The 23,910-nt window shown below is 40.8% G+C and overlaps 1 protein-coding gene across 4 annotated transcripts in view; it reads right to left on the bottom strand.

Moving 5' to 3' along the window:
* The window catches only part of ankrd52.S (ankyrin repeat domain 52 S homeolog), a 62,421-nt gene extending 42,675 nt beyond the window's left edge, over nt 1-19,746 (bottom strand). For 2 of the 4 annotated variants that reach the window (XM_018250008.2, XM_018250009.2), the window contains exons 1-5: nt 19,580-19,746; nt 8,977-9,060; nt 5,294-5,372; nt 4,874-4,944; nt 2,736-2,936 (exon numbers count right to left, since the gene is read on the bottom strand). In XM_018250008.2, coding sequence (XP_018105497.1) covers nt 2,736-2,936; nt 4,874-4,944; nt 5,294-5,372; nt 8,977-9,060; nt 19,580-19,606 — 462 coding nt within the window. In that variant the 5' untranslated portion in view covers nt 19,607-19,746. The remainder of the gene's footprint in view (nt 1-2,735; nt 2,937-4,873; nt 4,945-5,293; nt 5,373-8,976; nt 9,061-19,579) is intronic. The other 2 variants (XM_018250010.2, XM_018250011.2) reach the window with 1 other exon arrangement.
* Nucleotides 19,747-23,910: the final 4,164 nt, after the last annotated feature.

Raw genomic sequence — 23,910 nt, 5'->3', positions numbered from 1 at the left:
ACAAGTGCCTGAGAAAGCTTGCAAGGAAATACATGTGATGTCAATAAATTACATACAGCAGCTATAGGCAATCATGGGATACTGGAAATAAATATAAACCAGAGCAAATCTGAAAGAGTGGGGGTTTCACTAAAAATTACACTGTACTGTACTCTGTAGGCTTATTTGAAAGTCTACAATGCAAAATGTCATAAATTTTTTAGTTAATTTCTCAGTTAAGAGATTACAAAATAAAAGGGTGTTTGAAGGATGCAAGTTTGTTTAAGACAAAATGGTAGCCATAGGCTGCAGCCACACGGGGCAGTTTAATTTCTTGTTATTTTTTTGCACTTTGAAGAAAAAAAAACCACACCATTTAAAAAAATCACCATAGATTTCTTTTGAATAGCTGGTGTAGAATTTTCAGACCTATATAGGTGCACACAGCCACACACCATGGATGAAAGTGATTTGTGCCTCTCTGGGGAGATGTTCTATTCATCAGATATAAGAGGTATATGTGTCAGACAACATATCAAATGTTCACTATTTTGTATTGCTTTCCTTGTTGATCAAAAGGGTTTCAAGTATGTCTTTTAATGCTGAATAAAAGATCCCAACTGGGAATACTCACAAGCACAACAAATAAAAAAAAAGTGTTGTATAAATAATGACTCCAATTCAGATTAATTTGTCTATGCGTTTTATGTGGTCCGCCACAGTTCTTTAGAAGAATCTATCTTCCTGAGGCACATACCACCTTTACTGATTTTCAATCACTTTCACCCATGAGGTAAATTTATCAAAGAGTGAAGTTCCGCCACTAGAGTGGAATTCCGCAGCTCTCAATTCATTTCTATGGGATTTTGAAAGGCGTATTTATCAATGGGTGAAAGTTCACCATTTGATAAATACGCCTATAAAAATCCCATAGAAATGAATGGAGAGTGGCGGAATTTCACTCTAGTGGCGGAACTTCACTATTAACTTCACTCTTTGATAAATATACCCCATGGTTTCTTGCTGTGTGCACGAATATAATTCACTTGTCTAGAAATTCTGCAATTAAATTTTTTTTTATATATAGAGGGCCAATTGGACTTTTCTTCTACTAAACATTGTATTGCATTTACCAGAATTCGCATGAGGTTTTGGGAAACAGTAAAACAGGGGGGCTCATTTATAAACTCTGTCAAAATTGCTTCAGGTAGCAACCCATAGTAACCAGTCAATGATTATCTTTTTCATCACTGAAAACAAACATCAGATTGGTTGCTATGGGGTACTGCCAGGAGCTAATTTTCCCAGTGTTTATAAAATGACCCTGGTGGTGCTCAAAAAAGTACAAAGTCATATGCCATAAATTCTGTTTCTAAACCTTGGGCTCCCCGATGTTGCAGTGCACCAACACTTAGGGGCAGATTTGCAAAAGGGTGAAGTGACCAACACTGGTGAAATTTTGCCAGCTTGACATCATTTGGGCACTTTGCTGATTTACTAACGGGCGCAGGCGTAACTTCGCTAGCAAATTTTCGCTCTGGCAAAAGGACGTTACTCTGCAAATTCACGAAGATGCAGATTTTACTGAACGTTACCTCTTTCACCAGACTTGCCTTCGCCAGCTCAGACCAGGCAAAGTGCAATGGAGTGCATAGTACTTCCTCAACTTTTAGTGGAAACATTTTCTAAGTCACAAAAAACGCTGGCTGGTCTTTTCCTTTTTTCAGAGTGATAGCCTGCATAAGTCCTTAAAAATGTTTTTTTGGGTAACCGGGTTCCCCCAAATATATGGAACACAAACTATACAGTGGGCTCATGTAGGCATTATAACAACTCAACGCTAGCGCATCTTCACATTCATTGCCGACGTAATGTTAGCGAAAATTCCACAGCATGCGGCACCCTGGACGCAAGTTCCCATTTTAGTAAATTAGCGTTGTCTGAGCAAATTTCTGCCTGGCGAAGTGTAGCAATGTGTGCGTCGCTGGCGAATTTTCACAGGTTAGGGAATTTGCCCCTCAGAGTGCATTGACCCTTGATTTTAAGTCAGTGGGAGTTGCAGTCCAGCAACATTTAGGGAAGCAGTGCTTACAAACAGGACCATAAAGCTGGGCATAGATGCAAAGATCCGATTGTACGAATCCCCAATTCGTAAGATTATCGGATTGTATGTGGAGTGTCCCAACATCTGTTGTACCATGCCGATCGGTTGTTCAACCGATTGGACAAGTTAGAAAATTTCGGCTGCCGATAATATCTCGTGTATTGCCAATCTGACGATCTTCAGTGGGAGACAGTCACTAGCTTTTGTCGGACATAACTTTCATACGATTGCTGTAGGGGCAGAACATTGGCTGATCTGTTCTTTTTCTACTTTATTTGATCTGAAAGGTTAGTGGCAGGTCGGGAGATGGGGGAAGTCCAATAAGTCTGATCGTTTGAGGATTCGGATCTTTACATCTATCTTTACATCTATGATAGCATAGTTATTCTGTGAGTGTAATGAAGAATAATTATTCATTTAATTACACTTCCATGTGCCAACGCACATAACTTCAATAACATTTTTTTAGCAATAGTGTGTTTTCGATGTCCACTTCATTATGTTACTATTGCAACACTGCTCCAATGTGTGTAGATTGACAAATGATGTTGCATATTTTATCGATGTCTCAAAAAGTTATTTGGGATTAATGGGTACATTTCCAGAATTGTAGCAATGTTTAGTCAATGACAACAGTTAAAGGATTATTTACCTCCAGGTTACCACTAAGTACAGCATGGTGAAGAGCTGTGCGTCCTGTACGGTCTGCTAGGTTGACATTTTTCACTAGCGGAATTAGCGTCTCTGCACATTTGTTTGCCCGGTTGGCAGCAGCTATGTGTAGTGGCGTTTGCCAGTGCTTGTCTCGAGCATTGACGTCAGCAGAGTGTTTCACAAGGAGGGAGACTGCTCTCTGCAAAGTCCAAGCAAAGAAAGGTTAAATTCAAAGAATAAGGGAGCTTTAACAACGGTCTTGAATTTCCTCCATTTGTACACAATCGGTCTGACTGTTGGTTGGCGGAGTCAAACATCTTTTCAGAGATAGTCTTGTAACCTTTTCCAGCTTTATGGGTATCAACAACTCTTTGTGGTTCTCAGGCACCTCCTTTGCTCGAGCCACAATACAATACACATCCAAAAACGAGCTGTGTGAGAGCATACTTTGCTGGATCTCTCACTCACACCTAATTGTCATCCCATTGACTGAAAACAACAGCCTTTGATTTTACCTTATAGAGATTCTGTCATGGATTTTTATGGTGTAATTTTTATTTCTAAATTAAGGTGGCCATAGACTCGCCAAACGAGCGGATCTTTCCCCGATATGCCACTAAACTGCGTGGCTATATCGGGGGTAATTCGAACATTCGGCCGTATGGCCGAACGATCGAATTACGATGTGACAAGCGGCTCCGACGGGTTGGTCGGGTAAAAATCCAACCTTCCCGATCGATATCGTGGCCAGATATCGATCGGGAAGACCTGTCGGAAGCCCCCATACACAGGCAGATAAGCTGTCAAATCGGTCCAAACGACCGATATCGGCAGCTTTATCTGCCCGTGTATGGCCACCTTTACACTTTTTAGTTGTAATATTGGTGTGTAGGCAGCCATCTCAGGTCATTTTGCCTGGTCATGTGCTTTCAGAAAGAGCCAGCACTTTAGGATGGAACTGCTTTCTGGCAGGGTTTTGACAATAGGTTTTTGTCCAATAAAATAAAACATTATTCTAAGCAACATTGCAAAATCCAGTCATTACAAATGTTCTATGCTTTATAAGTTATTCGTATATGTATTGCAATTGAAAGCAGAATTTGTCCCTTTCTATTCTCGGTCTGGTGGCTCTGGCTTTTAAAACAATGTAACAATAAACCAACTGATTAACAGACCTGTCTTGCGGGAGGAGACTGGCATTTGTATCATTATTTAAAGGGGAACTCCACAAAAACATAACAAGCTTTTTGAAAAGTAAACATAATTTCAAGCAACTTTGCAATATACATCAATTAAAAAATATGTAGACTTTTCATGGATCTTTAATGGTTTCTAACAGTTCCCTAAGCCTAGCCCCCTGCTATCCTACCGAGCTGGCTGACTACTTTGCAGTAGTCAGCCAATTGCAAATTTAATCAAATGACACACACTACTTCTGCAATTTTATCATATCGTAGTTGGTCTGCAATGTAGAATCTTTTCAGCACTGAAACACAACATTTTGCATTTCTCAACAAAATCCCTGCCTTCAGAAGACAAAAGGAGCAGCAGGGCAGTGGACTCTACTTCTGAGGAGAACCCACAGTCATTTGCATCGTCTAGCGTTAATTATGCATTAACCCAGGTATTTTAGGTTAGCTGTCTTCTGCTATATTGTTTCAAGAGTGGAGAACCAGTGGGAAGAGAATGGAAATTTATCTTTCAGATTTCAATAGCAGTTACATTTACAGCTTTAAAACTAGCTGAATTCAATGTACATAATTCATTATGCAAAACCTGAAGCATGGGTAGCAAAATTATTGTAGAAACAAGAATGAACACAATAAATTATTGCCTTATTGATCTAATCAATCAGCCCACAGGCAGAACAGTTCATTACCAGTTTTCTCTTTGTTAAAGCCAATAGCTCAAACATATGGATCTGGCAGGAAGTGAGCAGGAACTTCAGATGCTCATCAACCATGGTGCCATCTACTGCCAAGGAGGAGTTTTGGCAGAAAAAGTTCAGTTTGACAGACCGACTAAGATATGATAAAATTTGCAGGATAATCTCTCAAAACTGTGTTTGTTCAACAAGAGCTATTAGAAAATGATGATAATTACAAAAATATAAGCAGTGAAAAGAGTGAAGTATACCTCATTGCGCGACGCCACAGCTCGGTGCAAAGGAGTAAGCCAAACTGAATCTTTTGCATTTACATTAGCACCTAGAAATAAAAGTTAAACTTACTACATTTTTGCACAGTACCTTACAATTAACTTCACACACACAAAAAATACAAACTATTTTGGTATTAAACACTCTTCAGACTTGCATCTACATTGCAACTCTACTGTGTCAGACTTAAGGCTGTTTGTATTTAAGTCAATGTTGCTTAACACAACACAGCAAAAATACTGGAGCTCAATAAAGAGACAAAAAAAAGCCATACAGGTAATGTTAATTTAAACAAACAAAAGAAAGTTAGCAGGAAATGCAATTTACTAACAATGGTGTAGCTTAAACAAGAGTATGGTTCTTTATCTGTATGAATTACAGCAAAATGAAGATCTTACCTGACTGAATTAAAAGTTCGATAACTGGTATGTCTCCTAAGTAGGCAGCAGCATGCAGGGGAGAGCGTCTTTCTTGGTCCTGTTCAATAAAAAAAGGTAGCAGGTTACCCAACAATAGCTAACATGCAGTGTTATCAGTGCCAATTGTAATGAGGACTTCCCAATTTAAAGCATATGCCAGGAATGATATCCACTCTAGAAACAAATACAATCCGATAAGGCAAAAAGTTATAAACTAACAAACACAAGAATGCTGCATAACATCTGGATATCTGCATCCCTTTCAGGGTTTGCCTGCTGAAAAAAAAAGATCTGATTTGTAAATTCAGTTGGGACAGGGACTATATAACCATAGTGGTCTGAAGCTCCCTCTAAACCAGTGATCCCCAACATGCTGCTCACCAAGCCCTTGAATATTGCTCTCAGTGTCCTATAAAGCAGGTGTTTATTTTTGGATTTCTGATTTGGAATCCAGTTTTGGAAGCATAAAGACTGTGTGTACTACCAAACAGACCCCCCTGCAGTCTGGCAGTCCACATAGAAGCTAACATTTAACCAATTACACTTATTGGGCACCCCCTAGGACATTTTTTTCATGTTTGTGTTGCTCTCCAACTTTAATATTTGAATGTGGCTCACGGGTGAAAAAGATTGGGGATCCCTGCGCTAAACCATTCACTTGTGTGTTTGTGGACACACATTTTGTTTTACTCTATAATTGAAGCTGGGTTGAAACTGTTTCCAGGGCCGGAACTAGGGGTAGGCAGAAGAGGCACCTGCCTAGGGCGCAACGAAAGGGAGGGCGATGAGCAGGTAATGGTCTTTTGCCTACCCCTAGTCCATGTTCGCTGCTCTCCCCTGCCTCCCTCCACTCCGGTGCTTTTCCCCAGTCTCCCTCCCCTCCGGTGATTTTCAGTACCTCCCTCCCCTCCGGCGCTCTCTCCTAACTCCCTCAACTCCGGCATTCTGTGCATACACATGCAAAAATTAGTTCAAGGGTTCGCGCAAGCACGGAGGGGAGCGTGGTGGCCAGCCTGGTCATCTAGGGTGCCCGAACGGCTTGGCACGGACAGTTTCTATAATTGAAAGGGGTTGTTGAACATCCACTTTTTCCGATTTTTCAACGGAAATGAAGACTTTTGAGAAAATGTTTATCCATCCTTTATTTTTTACGGTTTTCCAAAATTGAAGTTGAAAGTTAAATGTTGGGTGTCTGGTGTTTCAGTGGCAGTTTAGTAATCCAGGCTGATTCTGAACTGTTACAAATTGCTACATTAGTCGATGCATTTTTTAACAGTATCTCTGTAATATCAGCAACTATTGTATAAATTCTAAAGTGCAGGCTCTGAATTTACAATTTGCTACATTAGTTGACATTTGGCAGCAGCATAGAATGTAGAGGGTTAGCAACTATTGTATCAAATAGACCAGCTGTCTAAAACTCAGTGATTCTGCTTTTTTAGGGTTGAAAAATAGGAAATGTTTCAACTGGTGCTTGTAGCATTAGTAGCACCACCTCACAGAAACACTCCAGGAGACAAAAACAAGGTGGGGGGGGGGGGACAGAAATGAAGTGTCTACATGTCAACTGAGGCAATGTTTACAAAAATAGGAATAGAAAACGGGTAGAAAAAGAAATTTGCTCCTGTGTACCATAAGTAGTACAGGTATGGGACCGGTTATCCAGAATGCTCAGGACCTGGGGTTTTCCGGATAACAGATTTTTCCGTAATTTGGGTCTTCATGCCTTATGACTACTAGAAATTCATTTAAACATTAAATAAACCCAATAGGCTATAAGGATTAATTATATCTTAGTTGGGATCAAGTACAAGCTACTGTTTTATTATTACAGAGAAAAGGGAAATCATTTTTAAAAATTTGGATTATTTGGATAAAATGGGGTCTATGAGAGACAGCCATTCTGTAATTCGGAGCTTTCTGGATATCGGGTTTCTGGATAAGGGATCTTATACCTACCAAGTTATATGGCTACCACTGTAATCTATTCTGTTCTATATTACAGGCGATCAAAACAGCACTTACGCAGACTTGTGTTTTGCTTTATTTAAGAACCATTGTATTGAAAGCATCGATAATTATGCAATGTTATGAGTAAAAATAATAATACATTACACTTGGTTCCACTTTTTGAAGCATTGGGTGCAAAGCTGCAATCTCCTCTGCGTAGGTGGGATATATTGTACAATAAACAATCGAGCAGAACTAACTTCTTTTCACTATGTTATGAGGTTATAAATTCTGTTCAGTTACTGAACTATGCACATAGACAAAATGTTTGTGTCAGTAAAGAGGGAGACCAGTTTAATGTGACTGTCAACTAATAGACACAGCTAAACATAGCTATCTATTTCAGAAAGCTATTTTCACTTGCATTAGAAAGGACCAGCACACAGGCTGGATTAATTCACGGTTTGGGTGTCCTTAAAGGAAGAAACCTATCAAAATATAGTGTTTTAAACAAAGTAAATCAAAACCAGTTTAGTGTGGCAGATTTATAACAGGGTTGCCTAAACTACACTATGTAATGAGTTCCATTTGTTAGCACAGAGTAGGCAAAGTTTGTTTTGTAAGGGCCCTGACGGATGAGGAGATAGTCGCCCTGCGATTAATCTCCTCTAGCGTAAGCAACTAATCCCTTCCAAATGCTCCATTCCCCCAGCAATAATCTGAATTGCTGGTGGGAAACCATGTGTCGATTCGGCTTTTTGACGTGACCCGAAGTTGCCTCGCAAAGCAACTTTGGTACTTTGTAAAGCTGAAGCTTTGCCCACCATCGGTAATTTCATGAGATAAATGTCTTGAATAAAATGGCTTTCCTTTTGGCTATGTTCCAAGTTGATCTATTAACATTTTTAAAAAGTTACAAAGCACTTTTCTGCAACGGTTTATCATTTCCATCAGTGCCCATTACAGTGGAGCAAACAAACACTTTCACCCAACAAATGATTGTCAATTTCATTAGGACCCAATGAAACTGCCTCTGTGTCAGGAAAGTGGGAGATTAACAGAAAGAAACCCATACAAGCTTCATAAAAACGATTTTAAGTTTAAATAAATAAATAAATAAATAAATAAAAAATGTTAGTCATCCGCTCGTTCAGGCCATTGGCAAAATTCTATTGCATATATTTAAAGGGCACATATTACCTTAAAATTGTTTCCCCCAACAACGGTGAGGGCTAACAGCTTGCTCTTCGGATAGGAGACACAACAGGAGTTAAGAAAACACCCATTGAGTGCTCTGGCCCCCAAATGAGGAAGGCCTTGTGCAATGCCGATCAGTCACTTCCCCCTGACCAAGGGACACACACATATATATATATATATATATATAAAAAGTGAGCTGGGAGCACTCGCTCCATGGTATGGTCTAATATGGCCGCCCTCACCAGGCGCTCCCTTTCAGTGCCGAGACCAGATTGCGGAGCTCTTCATAGAAAAATACAGGCTCGCTTACCCCACTCTTCTGGTGGGGAAAAAAATGTAAGGTCAGTCAATGTAACAACATTTAGACAACAGTAAGAAAAGGTCTGTAAAAATGCAATTACTTTAAAATATGTATTACCACAAACAATTTAGACCACATTTTGATCAAGTTCCTTTAGTCAAAACCTACAACAAATAAGCACAATTAAACTTGGAAACAAATTGCAACTTACCAATACATTGACATTATCCTTCTGGGTTAGCAGTACACGTACTTCTTCTATGTTGCGATTGAATATTGCTTGGACCAGTGGATGCTACAAGATGAAAAAAACAGAAGGAAAACTTAGTTTTATGTTTATGGACAGGGTCCCAAAGAATGCAAGTATGTCAATTAGTCACTGCATGGCAACAACTGCAACACCAGGTTAGGGAGTCACAGGTTCTATAAACAGGAAAACACTGGTAACATTTTAAAGCAGTGATGAAAGAATAACATGTTATTAGTATAACCAGTTTGCAGACTTTTACATTTAAATTTGTTCAGATATTCTGGTCACTTCTAGTAGTGTATGACTGGAGCTTGAAAGAGAGAAACAAATGAGGCCATTTCTGTTTTTCGGGTTTTTTTTTCACTTCGTTTTCCATGTTTTATTGGGGACTTAGATACTTTGGGATATGCTCTCAAGGGTTTTTACCTTCCACCAGTCTAAGGTTAAACACACTATTTTAAAGGACAAATTTAAAGGAGCAATACACCTTCCTTTTCAATAGCAGTTCAATGAATAGGGGGGTTGGGCTGAACACACTTTTTGCTTGTTTAATTAGATGTACAGTGCATATGGCTTGTTATTTCTTGCACTAAACAGGGCAACATCTAAAAATGCACTTCTTGTGTCTATGAAGTAAGGTCCAAACAAATCAGCAGTCAACTGAGAAGGCTTTGTATAATGAGTATTGTGCCATTAAGAGATTCTTGTGTTTACATAAACTAAAACTTACACAATGAGAAGAAATCTTTCAGTCAATCATACTGGCAAAGGAGATAAAAAAAAGCTCAAACAATTCTAGCAGCTGCACAGTAAATATAACAAAGCTGTGCCATCAGTTGCATGGGTGAATCAGGCTAGAGCACAAAGTATCTTTTTGTCCATTAAAGCTACCCATACATGCACACATTTTTATTTGGCTGATGATGATAATAATGATGAGAAGTTAGGATCTCAATGAGAGCCCCAGTCTACTCCTTACACCCTATATGATGCAGGGAACCTAGGAGGACATTACAAGATCCCAAGCAGCACTTCTGCCTATGTTTCTCTTCCAATAAAATTCCTCTCTGGTTGCTAGGGTCAGAAATGCATAATTATTATTTTTATTACAGGTATGGGATAGGTTATCCAGAAACCAGTTATTCAGAAAGCTCAAATTTACAAAAAGGCCGCCTCCCATAGACTCCATTTTATCCAAATTTTTAAAAATTATTTTCCATTTCTCTGTAATAATAATAAAACTGTGCCTTGTAATTGATCAAAACGAAGATATAATTAATCTGCATTAAAAGCAAAACCAACCTATTGGATTTATTTAATGTTTACATGATTTTCTAGTAGACTTAAGGTCCCCATAGACGCAAAGATCTTTTGTTGGTGAATGATTGATTTCAGTGCAACCTGACCAATCCGTCAAATTATCGCGAGGTTAGTGGGAATCGAACGATCATGCATCTTACAATTTTTCGTCCGACATCTGTCAGAAAATTGATCGGCCAGGTTAAAAAAAATGTATCGGCCCCAGTGCAATCTATCTATGTTTGCAGGGCCAAGCAGGCAGCTACCCTTCAGTTTTCCTGAATCGTACATTTAAACGGTCGTTTTGAGATAACCGTGGTCTCACGATAACGAAAAAATCTTTTAAAAGTCTTTGCATCTATCGCCAGCTTTAAGGTAAGAAGATCCAAATTATAGAAAGACTGTTTTGGGAAAACCCTAGGTCATTCTGGATAACAGGTCCCATACCTGTGCTTGCTTCTTTATCAGGACCTGCTCCAATTATCTGCAAATTCTGTAGAGGTTGTGGACAAAACAGGCTCAAAACCGCAGATACTTTGCTGCAAGGTTTATTCAACACAACATGTTTCGAGCATTGTGGCTCTTTATCAAGTGAATCTTTTCCAGTGAATCAAGGTATCTTTTCCAGTGAAATGCGGCTGCCCTTTAGATACAGATTAGAATAGAAACAAGAATCTACAGTATCAGCACTACAGAGTGGTAAGAGAAATTGGGCAGTATCGCTATAGAGGCAGGTAAACCAAATATTACTTATTCGTGCAAGTATTGCTTTATCTACAGCAGGGGTGCTCAAAAGGTAGATCGGGATCTACCAGTAGACCTTTAACTGGGTATCAGTAGATCCCAAGACAATGTCAACTAACAGCTTGTCTAAATCACCCACCTATTCATGTTTTTCATTCAGATATTGATTACGTTAGTTACATAAGAAATCGTTAAATATAGCAATATATTCTATCATAAATCAATAGAATATTTAAGTAATATTTCCCATGGAACAGAATACCAACAATGCTTTTATGGATGTAGATCATAATGCGAAAACATCACTAAAAGTAGATCTGGCATTAGTAAAGTATGGGCACTCCTGATCTACAGTATACAAAAGATTGAATACATGAAATGTGAATACTAGAAGCAATCTGGACTCTTTCTTGTAGGCTTGTTTGCAGTACAAGGGGTTAAGTGTAACTAATGGATTTTAATCGACACTTTATGCATTTATCACAATGGACACTAGTGGATGGAGTACTGATTGATGCATATAAAGATTGAGGAGGAGTCAAATGTATTTAAAGTCGTTTGTATGATGTGCACCTTTGAATACTTGATAAAGAGCCACAATGCTCGAAACATGTGTTGAATAAACCTTGGAGCAAAGTATCTGCGGTTTTGAGCCTGTTTTGTCCACAACCTCTACAGAATTTGCAGTTACAGTAGCAGTGACGCAGGCAAGTAATTGTGTAACTGGTACTTACCTTTATTATTTCTGCTCCAATTATCAAGTCTGTCATTAAAGCCATGTCAAGTAGCTATTCCATTGTTAAATAATTCCAGATGAGAGACAAAAGTACTCTCTAATTAAACAATGGGAGCACATACTGACTGAAAACGAATACATTCTCATAACCCGTGAAAGAAACATCCACACTGGATGAAAACATTACCAAAAAAGAAAAAAAATAATTAAATTACCCCCAATGCAAGAGTGGATTATTTAGGGTAAGGCCACACTAAGCGATAGCGCGGCGATTTGACTCGCCGCGACTATTCGCCGCGACTTTTAATCCTCAATCGCTGGCGAAACTTTAGCGCTGGCGTCTATGGGGAATCGCTGCATAAAAACACACGCGGCGATCTTTTTTCTATTGTCGCTCGAAATCGCCTCGCTAGGCGATTTCGAGCGACAATAGAAAAAAGATCGCCGCGTGTGTTTTTACGCTGGCGATTTTGCGCGATTTCCCATAGACGCCAGCGCCAAAGTTTCGCCAGCGATTGAGGATTAAAAGTCGCGGCGAATAGTCGCGGCGAGTCAAATCGCCGCGCTATCGCTTAGTGTGGCCTTACCCTTAAGCAGTAATAAGGCATTTATGAAAGTACATTTAATTGTAAACTAGCTCACAACAATAAATACCAGAAGAGCACTGCTTTCTTTGGCACCCCGAGAAACTTTTTTCATGCCTGTATTGCTTCCCAACTCTTTTTACATATGAAGATGGCTCATGTGCAAAAAAGGTTGAGGACCCCTGCTGTAGGTTATACACCCACTTAGATAATACAATGGTGCAGTTATCTCCTTCATATAGTAACCCTAAATACATGTGTCCTTTGATGTGATATGACAACCACTGATTATATGCAAACAACTGTACCCAGTCTTTTCTGCACGTGCCAAGTACAATGGTTATTTTATCATATAGGGGCACATTTACTATTGGTCAAATATCGAGGGTTAATTACCCTCGATATTCGGTCGAAGTAAAATCCTTCGACTATCGAAGTTGAAGGATTTCCTGCATTTCCTGCGATCGAACGATTAAATCCTTCGGATCGAACGATTAAATCCTTCGGATCGAACGATTAAATCCTTCGGATCGAACGATTAAATCCTTCGGATCGAACGATTAAATCCTTCGGATCGAACGATTAAATCCTTCGGATCGAACGATTAAATCCTTCGGATCGAACGATTAAATCCTTCGAATCGAACGATTTGAATCCATCGATCGATTTTCCTTCGATCCCAAATTGGCTAGAAAGCCTATGGGGACCTTCCCAACACAGCTTTTAATAGCATTACATATACTAATAGCTTAAAAACCACAGGAATACTGTAATGAATGTATATTGTAAAGTTGCTTAGAATTGGGTTTACTTTTATTAGGCAAACAATTGTTTTTTGGTTTGACTTTCCCTTTAACTGAGGGATAGCCTACATTCACAGATATTGCATCTACCACAGCACTCATGTAAGACAGCTTTTAATTGACTCAAACCCCTAAAAATGTACAGGTACTGGACCTAATATTCTGAATGCTCGGGACCTGGGGCTTTCGGGATAAGAGGTCTTTCCTTAATTTGGATATTCATACTTTAAAGGAGAACTAAACTCCCCCTCACCAAAAGCCCCCCTAAACTTCCTGGCATTTCCCCTCCTCCCCTCGACGTGCATAAGTTAATAAAAAAAAGTCTGACCCATAAATGCAGCAGAGCTCCCAGACACCATTTTCCGTTGCTTTGTATTGTCTTCAGGTCCCAAAGCCAACTTGCGCATTCACAATTGAAGCAGATTCCCGACTTTGCCCAACTGTGCATGCTCCTGCAGGCTTTGTGTTAGTGAAGAGACCCGAAGATAATACGAAGCAATGGAAGATGGTGACGGAGAGCTTCTCTGCATTTGGAGGGGAGGGAGGGCAATGCCAAGAAGTTTAGGGGCCTTTTGGTACGGGGGGGGGTTAGTTCTCCTTTAATTCTACAACAAAATCACGTAAACATGAAATAAACCCAATAAGCTGATTTTGCTTCCACTAAGGATTAATAATAACTTGGTTAGGATCAAGTACAATGATCTGTTTTATTATTACAGAGAAACATGAAGTCATTTTAAACTTTAGATTATTTGATTATAATGAAATCTATGGGAGCTTTCTGGATAATGGGTTTCCTGATAATGAATCTCATACCTGTAATAGGCAAGGTTATTGAAAGGGATCTTAATGTACCCACACACTATACTTTTCAGGTTTTATCTGCTTCCACTCTTTCCTTTAATAGCATTGAGAGTCATGCAATATAGTATTGCTTGAAATTTGTCAGACCTTTTGAGATTTTTTTTATATTTCTATATCAATAAGACTAATAATGATTTTTTTTTTCAAGCACAGAGTTTGGAAAATGCACCTTCAGTGTGGGACACAGTTTTGCAAATAAAAGTTCCCCTTAAAGTGGACCTGTCACCCAGACACAAAAATCTGTATGATAAAAGTCCTTTTCAAATTAAACATGAAATCCAATTTCTATTTTTTATTTAAGCGTTCATAGCTGTTGTAAGCTCATTTAAAAAGCTCAGCTGTCAATCAAATATTGTCTGCCCCTCCTCTATGCCCGTGGCATAGAGGCAGGGCAGGCAATTACTTTCACTTTCAATTCAGCACTTCTTAGATGTCACTGTTCCCCACACATTCCCCCAGTTCCGTTTACCATATAACTGTGTGGTCAGGGCATGGGGATGGACATCGGGTCCCCCCATTCTGGTGCATAAACAAGATTCTGAGATGATACAAGGCTTTTCTTAATAACAGTGTCCACAAAATGGCTGCTGCCTGCTTGCTATAATTTTGAAATCCCAGACTGAAGGAAACAAGATTCAAATAATTTATATAGTGTAGTTAAAGTTCATTTTCCTTGACTAATCTAATAAAATAGGATTTTGAAGCATTTTTTTGGGTGACGGGTCCCCTTTAAGGAACCCCAAAAGGGTTTTAATATTTCAAGCACCGCTGTACGTGTCCACACCCCTTCTCACTCCACATGCCAGAGATCCTGCAACCTCCAAGACTTGAATACTTTTAGCTCCTATATTTTTTAGTCATTGGATCTGCCTTCTCCTATTCTATGAGCCTTCGATAGGCCTACTAACAATTACAAGAGTTCAGCAGCATCTCATCTTACTTACCTACCATTTCTCTCCTAGCAGAGAAACTCCAAAATAAGCCAGCAGTCTCCTGGCACTGACCATACATTTCTAATCACAGTCTCTTTCCTGGATGAAACTACCGGCCCCCTACTATTTTCACTATGCACCAAATCTCACTGATGACAAGTCACGTCAAAATATTATTATACATTAAAAGTTACGTATAGGTCATGTTCAAAAATTTTTGCTGATAGGTCTGCTTTTGTAAGTATTTGTTACACTGAAGTTTCAAACCTGAATGTTGCCAGCCTGACAGTCCATTCTCAACCTGTCTTGAGTTACTAATGCAAACTGAATACTGCTGCACTAATATGGCAGCCCCTTTGTAGAGGAACATGGGGGATCAGAGAGGTAGTGCAAAAGCATTGGGTAAATAATATTATGGCCAAATTATAAATAGCATGCAAAGACAATATTATGATAGATGTTAAAAAAAGGTTTCATTTCTGGCATCTGAATCTCCTAATTTTCTGTGCTGGCATCAAAATACAAGTGGAAAAAATCTGATCCAGCCTCCCTCTACTACATTTGTGGCAAACTGAAAGGACAGTATTTTAGTCTGACATCTGCTCTTTGTGCTGCACAATAAGTCAGCAAGATATAAATACTGTAATGGGTAATGTCCTGTCAGTGCACACACATATGGTACAGAGGTAACATCAAGGTTTTTCAAATTAATAAAGAAAAAAAAAAGTGCACACAAAACCCATGAAATATTTTTTATGCTTTTGTGGCTTCTCAATACTTTTTACATTTGAATCTGCCTCATTGGATAAAGAAAAAAAAAAGGTTGGAAACCCCAGCTTACATGTTCCTCCTTGCCATGAACCTTCTCACATACATACTTAGAGGAATTCAACCGAAACATCTCCTTCCCTATCTGTAAATTCATTACCACATTAGACATTCAGAAAGTGTACATTCAAACACTTTACATACCATGGTACAGGTATGAGACCTGTTATCCATAATGCTCAGGACCTGGGGCTTTCCGAATAGCAGATCTTTAGGATCTCCTTACCTTAAGCCTTAGAAATCCTTTAAACATTAAATAAACCCAACAGGCTGGCTTTGCTTCCAATAAGGATTAATTATATATTAGTTTGGATCAAGAACAAAGGTATGGTTTTAATATTACAGAGAAAAAAAATAATTAGATTTGGATAAAACGGAGCCTATGGGAGAAGGCCTTTCAATAATTTGGAGCTTTCTGGATAACAGATGCCACACCTGTACAGGTTTAGGATCAGTCACCCAGAAAGCTCCACATTATGGAAAGGGGTTGCCTTTTCCTCTGTAGTAATAAAACACAACCTTCTACTTGATCCTAACTAAGATATAATTAATCCTTAAAGGACATGTCAACCCAAAAAATAATGCCTTGCCTAATAAAACACATTTCTAGGCGAACTTTCCAATATGAATTTATTAAAAAATGTTAGTGATTTAAAAATGATTTGTAAATGTAAGCAGCATTTGCTTAACTCCTGCTTGTTACTTTTTAAACAATGATGCAAAAGCCAGTATCCTCCAGCAAGACATGTCTGTTAAGGTGGCCATAGACGCACAGATAATATCGTACAAAACGAATTTTCGTCCGATATTCGTTGCGTGTATGGTGGAAAAAGAGCCGACCGATATCGGCAGAAGACTTGGATATCGGTCGGCTCGTCGATCGGGCTGGACGGAAAATTTTGATCGGGTGTCTTTGAAGAGACCCAAACATCGCCCATTGTTAGTGCTGAATCGTCAGATACACGTAGAATTCTATTGTTTCTTCCCGTATATCTACCTGTATATCTGCCGATTCAGCTCTACACGTGTGTATTGAAATGAACGATCTTTCTTGGAAAGATCTTTTCCAAGAAAGATCGTAATTGTTACGTCTATGGCCACCTTTAGTCAGCTGCCTTGTCTTACATTGTATCAACAGTCACTACAGCAGAGAATAGAAAGGGAAATGCTGTTTTCAATAGCAATACATATACAAATAACATAAAGGGGTGGTTAATTATATTATGTTATAGAATGGCCGATTCTAAGCAACTTTTCAATTGGTTTTCCTTAATTTATGATATAATAATATATAATAGTTATTTGCCTTTTTCTTCTGACTCTTTGCAGCTTTCAAATGGGCGCCTCGCGGATTCCCCTCTAAAAAAAGATATGCTCTGTAAGGCTACAAATGTATTGTTACTTTTTATTACTGATCCTTCTATTAAGGTCCTCTACTATTCATATTCCAGTCTCTTATTTAAATGAAATGTAATTTCTCCTACCGCACACCTGTAGTTCACCAATCCTGCAACTGGTGATGCGTTTCTTCCGTTGACCGTTGTCCCTTAAGCTGGCCATAGACGCAAAGATCTGATCGTACGAATCGAGGATTCGTACGATATTCGGAACGTGTGTGGAGAGTCCCGACATTTTTCGTCCGGCGGAGATTGGTCGTTTGGTCGATCGGACAGGTTAGAAAATTTCTGTTGGCTGCCGATAATATCTCTGCGTGTATTGCCAATTGTACGATTTTCAGTGGGAGACTGTCACTAGCTTTGGTTGCACATAGATATCGTACGATTGCTGTCAGGGGCAGAACATTGCTGATCTGTTCTAAAACTAATCTGACTGGTAAGACTTTGATCTGAATGGTTAGTGGCGGGTCGGGAGATGGGAAAGTCCGATCGTACGACGATTCGTACGATCAGATCTTTGCATCTATGGCCAGCTTTAGCAACGTATGTGTATATAAAACGGAGCCGCACACACAGTGGTTAATGCAGTCGGGGAGGATACTTATTCAAATGAATGCATTGTTGCTAGGGTAATTTGGACCCTAGTTACCAGATTGCTTAAGATGCAAATTGAAGAGCTGAATAAAAAGCTAAATAACTCAAAATCCACAAATAAAAACAAATTGCAAATTGTCTCAGAATATTACATTCTACATCATACAAAAAGTTCTCAAAGGTTAACAACCCCATTAAAAACTATAGAACATTTGTAATGAATGTATACAGCTTAGAATTAGGTTTCCTTTTATTAAACAAAAATATTTCTTTGGGTTGACATGTAATTTACGCAGTCAGTCTATAGGGTTTATTTTATGTTTATATGATTTTCTAGGTAAAAAGATCTAAATCACAGAAAGATTTGTTATCTGGAAAACAGCAGGTCCTGAGCATTCTGGATAACAGGTCCCATACTTGTATATGCAAGCAGTCTGTGCGCACATGGAAAACACAGGTATACAATGGGTCTGAATTCAAATACGTGCCATGTGTTTGTACATGAATACACTTTGTAGATGCAAAAAATAAACCCAAGGTCTAAATAATGCTTTAGCCAGCAGGTCTGGACTGAGAGTTAAAATAAACCCTGGCATTTGAACTGTACAGAGGACAGTTCCCCAGGCCCAATAGCGACTATCTTACAGCAGCAACCCTGCCAAAATCTACAGCTTGCCAGTCCAGGTCTTAAGTTTCTAAACATTTCAATACGGCACCTAAACGTTGCAAAAGACATTTAAAGGCAGTAAATGGGCGCTGGAGTTATAAACCAGTAGCAGCAGAGGGAGATTTCAGGCTGATAATTCACAAAAACAAAACATACAGCTTTGGTCCTAATGACTGTGCATCAATCTCATCATTACAAGGCATAATTTTATCACACACACTTCAATATCTCCTTGACAAGCTTTTCGACACATCACTGATCAGTTTCACTGTCTGCAAACCCAATACAATGTGCTGCATTCGCCCGACACTAGTGTGAATTCGCTGGATCAATCGTCATCCACTGGCTGCCATGGCCCAAGTTCCCAGACTGTGTATTTAATCAATTAAAACTATTTTTTTTTTAAACTAATTTTAATGAGATCTTAGGGGCATACCAATCACTTGTCACAACATGAAGACAGAGGACACCCTTTGCTTTAAGGAGTTATATTTTATATTCAAGGAGAAAGTCAGTCCCTCCCACCCAGGTATAATCTGCAAAACAGGGGGTGGTTCCCTAATAGAACTGGCTAACCCAGAGGAGGCGGGGCTTAGTGTACCTGGGAACCAGGTGTTCATAAAGGGGGAGGAACCATTACAGAAATATGAATGATAAGTGCAAGTTGCAAGATTCAACGAGTGCTTTCATGATATGAATATTATGCAGATACACATATGTAGCAGAAGTCAGCTTTGAAATAAAATTGTATTCATATATATATATATATATATATATATATATATATATATACGGTATACAGTGTAAGTAGAGAGAGTAACTGGAGATAAATGTATACACCCCCCGAATAAATGAAGTGAAATGCGGTGCAGTCATTGCCGTGCAGCTGCGGGTGGGTATTGGGTACAGGGGCAGCAGCTTCCTGGGGACAGGCTGGACCTCCTAATGGAACCAGAATATTGCAAGCGCAGCAGTGTACAGAAAAGAATGGCAGTCCATATGGCAGCATGAATAAAGTCCGCTCAGGCCTAGCACTGTACATGAAGGGCTGAGGCGCAGCTAGGCCGCACACTCCTCCGGCTCACATACAGCTGTGCTGCAGAACTTAGGCCTCACCTGGTCAGTAATGCTGAGGATTCCCATGTCCCGCAGTCAGTCAGCATGGAGCTCCCGTCATGAGGCGGTGTTTCCCGCGGGCAAGAGAACAGACGACAGCTGCAGGCGCTCAAACTGCGCCTTTCCTCCTCGATTCTTTTTTTCTTATTGCTGCGGGAAGCTAAGGCCCGCCTACTGGCCATGGTATCACAGCGCCGCCTAGCGTACAATTTGTTAAGTGCGAGTCCTCCTCAGTGACTGCATAGTGAGAGCTGTTTATCGCTTCCCGGACTCCTTCCGGACGAAGACTGCCATCTCCTGGTGTTAGCAAGAATCGCAGGCTAGTGGAATGTGACGACGCACGTGTGAAATATAAAACGCACGGTTGTTGTAAGCAATGGTGCGAGTTCATTGTGCCACTTGCCAAAGTCAGTTACGGTGCATTTTTGTCCCACATAAAATCTCTAGAAACTAAGCAAACATAATGAAGGGACGTGTAACCTAAACAGTGGTGCGCAAAAAGGGAGAATTACATCATTATTGCGACAGATTTTGCACCACAGGAGTCACCTGTAAACCAATATTCAGTATGTGTCACTGGGGCTCCTTTATAAACACTGGGCACATTTTCTCCTGGGCAGTAACCCAGAGCAACCAATCAGATGATTGCTTTTAGTGTTGCTATGGGTTACTGCCCAGGAGAAAATGTGCCCAGTGTTTATAAATGAGCCCAACTGTGTTTCACAACTGTATGAGGCACCAGAGAGGAGTAAGGGGTTTTGATGGCTTGTTTGTGAGGTAAATAATATTCCAAGTATAAAGAAAAGAGAACCCGGAGAGCACAACGCGTCTTATGCATGCACCTGATGAAGGCTATTGGGCAGAAACATGTAGTGCTGGACATTCCTGAAATAAATCACATGATGATTCTATACCTCCCAACATTTTGGAAGTAAAAAGAGGGACAAAAAATGTTTTCGTACGTAGAACAGCGATTTGTTTTTTACCACGCCCCTTTCTGTCGTCACACCCCCTAATTATCATGTTCATTTTACAAAATTTGGCAGGTTATGAAAGTTTGAAAATATTTCTCCTTATCTAAACAGTTTTTTTTTTGTGTCTCAAAATCGTTACAAAGTATCTTATTTTCACCTGTTAGCTGTTCTGTGCTCTTTGCTGAAAGCCAAGTTAGAAAGTTAGAAACTTTGTTTCTTTTTCTGGCTGTGCAGAGAAAATAGGGACTTTCCAGTACAAATGAGGGACTGCAGGTTGAGCTGTCAAAAGAGGGACTGTCACTGTCCCTCTGAGAAATGGACACACCATACAACATAATGAACTGTCCAGGTAATCTTTTCTTTATACTTGAAATGGTAGGCAACATCAAAGTAACAGGACAAGCTTATTCTCTTTGCATAAATAATATTTCATGCAGTACATGACAGTGAGAGCTCAAGGCCGCCATCAGGAAGGTAGAGGGGGTATTGTAGTCAGGAGGGGCCCGTGTGGCAGTGGGGCCTAGGGTTGCCATCTTTAGATAAAAAATTCTACAGGCCGGTTGTGGGAACAAAATGCAAGGGGGTGGAGCCATGTCGTGCGATGACTGGAAGGTGGGTTGAGGAGCTGTTCTGGCAGAGAAAAGTTACGTTTCAGCGGATTGGGGACGGGCCAAGGGCTTTTGTTAAAGGGCACCTGTTGGGTAAAAATGTTATCCCCAACCAAAGGTACAGGCTAATAGAGCCAGCCATGTTGTGTCACTCGCAGGCACATAACACACGTGACATCACGCGAATACGCATAGCGAGCAATTCGGGGCACATTTTCATTATGCGCATGCAAGTGACTGGACATGGCTGCATGGGTAGAGTAGCGCTGGCAGGGGACATTTTAACCAAAAAAAAAAACCTACTGTTGTCCCCAACCGGAATGCAAGCTCTATTAGCCGCACCTTTGGTTGCGGATACATTTTTTACCCAACAGGTGCCCTTTAAGGGCATTACATATTTACCGGCAACTACGGTAAATTTGTATTACCGGTCTCAGCCTTGGCAGGTGTTTTACCGGTTAAGCTGGTAAAATACCGGTCTGGTGGCAACCCTAGAGGGGCCCTAAGAGACGTAAAGTGTGATTTGCAGGCAAGCCCGGATTTGTGGAAAAACCACCAAGGGCAGCAGGATTTTAGGGGGGTGGCATGCAGTCCAACCAAATCCACATTGGTTCAGACACACTGGGGATGCGTGAAAAATACACAATTTCCTGTTTGCCAATCCCAGGCCCGGATTTGTGGCGAGGCCACATAGGCCCGGGGCGGCACATTTTTGGGGGCGGCATGCCGCTCAGCCACTCTATCGGGAGCACTGGGGACGCACTGCTCCCCAGTGCTCCGGCGCTTGCACGCTGGCGCTATTGCGCCTGCGTGAGGTAGTGTGGGCGGCCGCGGGTGCTAGGACCACGCGGCCTACGGGCACCCGCCCAGCAAATCCGGCGCTGGCCAATCCCCAGTGCTCCAGACCTGATTAAAATTTACATATGTGGATGAATAAATGGGAGGAGATGGGAGCGGCAAATTACAGCAGGCCTAGGGGCACCCGCTATGTAAATCCGGCCATGTTTGCAGGCCATAAATGGAGGGAGTTACAGCAAGAGAATGAGCGTGGTTTGGATAGATCATGGGCCAGGTGGGAGTACCAGTATTACAGGGCTTGGGGTGGTTCAGGGCCCTGGTCATGAGTGTGTTGTTTTCCACTGGGTCCCCATTTACTTGTTGACAGGGCCTTCCTCCCATATATGGTTAATATTAGGCTGCCCTGTGATTCCAGCTGGGGCCCTCTCTGTGGGGATGGATTTTGGCTGACGCCCCAAGGCCATCATCTACCTCCCGTGCATTTGCCCGTACATGTTCCCCCACCTGCCAGCCCCCATCAGGATCTCAGGTATACTCCACCGGCCCCCTGGGATTGCACACAATTGCTATCAATTGCAGAGGGGTCAGGAAGCGACCTCCTAGATGTCAACGTTCCCCAAATGCAAGTTGGGTGACATACCCGCCCCTTTATCTGTGCCATCCTAGGCCCGCGCCTTTGTGACCTTGCCATAAATCCAGGCCTGCCTCTCTGTCAGGGATTGCTGGTAAACTGTGAGGCCAACCTTCTAGGGACACATAAAACAGATGGGTGGCTAGACTGAAGGTCAGTTGAAGGTGATATTTGGTTTGGGTGCCTATATAGCATCATAGATATACCCCAGAGCGCACCCTACCTGATAAAATGTGGCTTTAACCAAGATTTTCTGATTCTTGGAACTAACGTGAGCTAAAGTTGGATAACAAAAATGGGCTTAACCCCAAAAGGTCTGAAACCTCTGCTTTAGGTTACAAAGTAAAGCTGACAAGAAGTGACGGGTATCTGGAATATGCTTATTTGGTGTGTTCCCTAAACAAACACATATGTTGGTCATTGGACCAACAACTGAACCACTTTAGGGGTCTGTATAGGCCTGTAGGAAGTGGTCTGAATCTGATGGGATTTTCCAGCAAGCCTGGTAATAATTTGGGTAGGTCTGATCAGATATCAAATAGAGAGGCTTGCCACCATAGTGTCCACAGGCCAAAAAAATGCTAACTTTATTATTATCTCACATGCAAAAAGTGTTGTTTTATCCTCAGTTCTGTACCATTGCCTAAAGGTGGCCATACACAGGCCGATAAAAGCTTCCGACAGACTGTGTCGGCAGCTTATTGGCCCGTGTATGGGGGCCCCCGACGGGCTTCCCCGATCGAGATCTGGCCAAAGTCGGCCAGATCTTGATCGGATGGGTTTAAAAATCCCGTCGGATCGCGGCCGCATCTGTTCGTTGATGTGGTCCCGCGATCCGACCGCCCGTTTGAGAATGCTAGGATCCGATCGTTGGGCCCTAGGGCCCACGATCGGATCTGCCCGATATTGCCCACCTCAATTACCAGATCAAAGAGAAACTTGAGACATATCAGTACATATCCGGGGACTGGGTCAAAAGCGGGACTGTCCCGCTCAAAACAGGACGGTTGGTAGGTATGAAAATGGGTATTTGGCTATTTGCCCATCGAGCAAGCATTTAATCGAATGCAGCCCCTAGACATGGTAGGCCGATTTTAGCTTCCTCTGTAGGGTGACCTGTAATTGTTGGTGGGGGGGGCACAAATTTATACCACTGACCATTTATTTTTATTTACTTTAACTTTCTGTTACAATAAATGTTCCTAAGGTTATTTTTTATTACAAAAATGGTATTTGTCATTATTGTTTATACTGTATGTTCCCATTAGTGTTGGTTCATTATGGTGCGCCTGGACCTCATGTTTTTCAGTAAGCACATGG

This window comes from Xenopus laevis, chromosome 2S (assembly GCF_017654675.1).
Source record: "Xenopus laevis strain J_2021 chromosome 2S, Xenopus_laevis_v10.1, whole genome shotgun sequence".
In the NCBI taxonomy this organism is placed as follows: domain Eukaryota; kingdom Metazoa; phylum Chordata; class Amphibia; order Anura; family Pipidae; genus Xenopus; species Xenopus laevis.
Note: the sequence above shows the minus strand (reverse complement) of the source record. Positions and strands in the feature narration are given on the sequence as shown.